The sequence below is a fragment of the Cryptotermes secundus genome, unplaced genomic scaffold (assembly GCF_002891405.2).
Source record: "Cryptotermes secundus unplaced genomic scaffold, Csec_1.0 scaffold1323, whole genome shotgun sequence".
NCBI classification, from domain to species: domain Eukaryota; kingdom Metazoa; phylum Arthropoda; class Insecta; order Blattodea; family Kalotermitidae; genus Cryptotermes; species Cryptotermes secundus.
The window spans coordinates 102,383-105,216 of NW_019727122.1; the positions used below are offsets into that span (position 1 = coordinate 102,383).

General features: G+C 39.4%; 2 protein-coding genes across 5 annotated transcripts in view; one reads left to right on the top strand and one right to left on the bottom strand.

Moving 5' to 3' along the window:
• The window catches only part of LOC111864548 (galactose-1-phosphate uridylyltransferase), a 28,133-nt gene that overhangs the window by 17,306 nt on the left and 7,993 nt on the right, over window positions 1–2,834 (top strand). The window contains exon 6 of the mRNA XM_023851871.2: window positions 2,037–2,145. Coding sequence (XP_023707639.1) covers window positions 2,037–2,145 — 109 coding nt within the window. The remainder of the gene's footprint in view (window positions 1–2,036; window positions 2,146–2,834) is intronic.
• The window catches only part of LOC111864546 (adenylyltransferase and sulfurtransferase MOCS3), a 56,573-nt gene that overhangs the window by 1,214 nt on the left and 52,525 nt on the right, over window positions 1–2,834 (bottom strand). The window lies entirely within an intron of this gene.

Here is a 2,834-nt window from a genome sequence, read left to right on the forward strand (position 1 = left end):
TTTATTTATTTCTATTAAGTTCTAAATTAGATAGACGTGATTTACTCCATTGTTGACGCTGGTTTAACACTATTAGTTTTTGTTACTAGTTCTTCTTTCTATTCCATGCCGTGGGGTCATGGACCTGGTTATGAGTTTAGTTATGTGGCATAAAATTTCTACAGATCTATCTATCCTGGTTCCACGCTTGTAAGTGTNTCCTCATGTTACTTATGTTTTTGACAAATTTTGCATCATCAATTTTGTCTTTCAGATATTCCCTCTTTTTGCTCCTGAAATGCCTGCTGCTTTCACGTCTTATATTGTTCAGTTTATCTCCATTTATTTTTCTTGGATCCTGTAACCATTATAATTTGGCTTGTTTTCTTTGGTCTAGTAATTCTGAGCATCCTTCATCAAACCATGGCTTATGCTTCTTGAGTTCATAATAGCCTAGACTATCCTTTGCAGAAATTTTGATAATCTCTCTAATAGTTTCACAAGCTTTATTAACACCCATCTCAGTGCCCATGTTTTCCAAAGCTGCGCACCTATTTGAGATTTCAACACGATACTGCTCTTTACCCCCTACCTCATTTAATTTCTTGAGATTGAACCTCTCCATATGGACTCTGTGCGTTGCTTGTTTGCTCACTGCCAGTCTTTCCCTAACCTTTGCCTCCACCAGGTAGTGGTCAGTATCACAATCTGCTGCCCTGAATGAACGGACATCAAGTATGCTTGAGTGCCATCTCCTGTCTATCAAAATATGGTTGATTTGATTGTGTATCTTACCATCAGGAGATGTTCAAGTAAGTTTAGGGATGTTACAGTGCGGGGACATTGTTTATTGACAGTAAGATTTTTCAAACACATTTCAGTTAGTCTAACAGATTGCATGGGTATACCGAATTCAATGAGAATACTGTACAGTGCTTCTCTCCTAACTAAATATAAAGCTCTTTTTTATATTTTTTAAAACATTCAGTGTCTCAGACTGTATAGCAATGGATGGCCGAGTGACTGGTGAACGAATAATAAATTGGAAAGGATAGTGTGGCATATAGACCCATTGTTAGACAAATACCTTGAAACAAACAAGACAACAGCTGTTGCTGTGCAACAGCTCGGTGAACACGCCTCTGAAACACTGGAGTTATGGTTGGAAACGGTATTTTCTACTCAGTCCATGCAAAGGAGTTATCTTGAAGACAACTGGGGCGACAGAGTGTAGTTAGTTGAAAGTCAGCCAGTGAAGAAAAGACTAGGAGGTTGGTGTGAAATGGCTGCCAGCCTGGAAGTTAGTTGAGAGCTAAGTTCTGCAGGGAGGCTATGAAGATAAGACCTGAGCGCAGGAAGCTGAAGAATCTCCAACGTTAGAAGCCATTGCCAGGGAACGGTTGATGAAGACACAACAGACTAGAAAAAGGCTTAGCAGGTGCTGTAGTGATTTGTAAAGTGAGGAGATTAGCGATGATGCTGTAACTGCTTGTAGTTTTGAGTGGTGTGTATAAGCNGTGAAGAATCTCCAACGTTAGAAGCCATTGCCAGGGAACGGCTGATGAAGACACAACAGGCTAGAGAAAGGCTTAGCAGGTGCTGTAGTGATTTGTAAAGTGATTGCGATGATGCTGTAACTGCTTGTAGTTTTGAGTGGTGTGTATAAGCAGTCAATAAATCGATTCACCAATCCATAACACATCTATAGTCACACACCTAAACACATGAAAATATGGAAGGAAGGAATGTGGCCTAATCAAGATATTAGCGTGACATTTGCTTGGAGTGGCTGAGGAAAACCACGACACACCTCAGTCAGGATAGTTAGTGCCCCAACTGAAACTTGAACCAAGCATCTCCCTGATGCAAGTCTACAGCATTACTGCTACACTCACCTGCTTCGTCATAGGCTTTCTTAAATCTATGGATAGCTGATGTATCACCTCATTATGCTCTCTGCTTTTCTCAGGTATCTGACGAACAGTTAACTGTTGCATCAGAAGTGATACAGTGATCTCCAGTAATTTTCAAACTGATATAATGCTGTCATGTTTTAGGAGCTCCAACTGGCCCAAAACTTCAGGAGGATGTAAGCCACTGGGTGTTTCATGGAATTTATTATCCTCCACTCCTGCGTTCTGCCACAGTTAAGAAGTTTCTGGTTGGGTATGTACTTCTGGAGTTTACAAAATAATTTATATCCAGTTTTCATACATAATGAAGTTCATTAAAGACAGAACAGAGTTGCAGTAGCATTTATTTGCTTTATGAGTAAATCATGCTTTTGTGACTGTCTTTTTAGAATTTTATTTACACTAATTTATAAAGAGCATATAAGAATCACTATAAAAAAATTAAATAATTCAATAATTTATATACAGAGTATTTATTACATGTATACAAGTTTCACATACAATCCAGGATGTCTACATACATACTCGAACAAAGCCTGCTTCCTGTTGGGGCTACAGTGCCCACATTTTGAGGCTTGGTGCTCTGTGCTCTCACCATTTTTGAGTCATGTGTTTGTTGTTATGGGGCATCACACATTTAACTATTTGACTTCCACGCTTCACCTCAGAACAACCTGCTAGAAACACATAGGCTCCTTGGATGTATACAATATCACAAATGGGGCCACTACACAACAATAATATCTGCAAATATAAATCAAAGGTAGTGGTTAAGGCACTATGCTACAAGTCGGAAGGTCACGGGTTCAAATACCAATGAGGTCATTGAATTTTTTCAGTTGACCTAATCCTTCCAGCCGCACTATGGCCCTGGGGTTCACTCAGCCTCTAACAGAAATGAGTATCAGGAATTAATTAAATAATTTTCCTGGGGAGTAATGC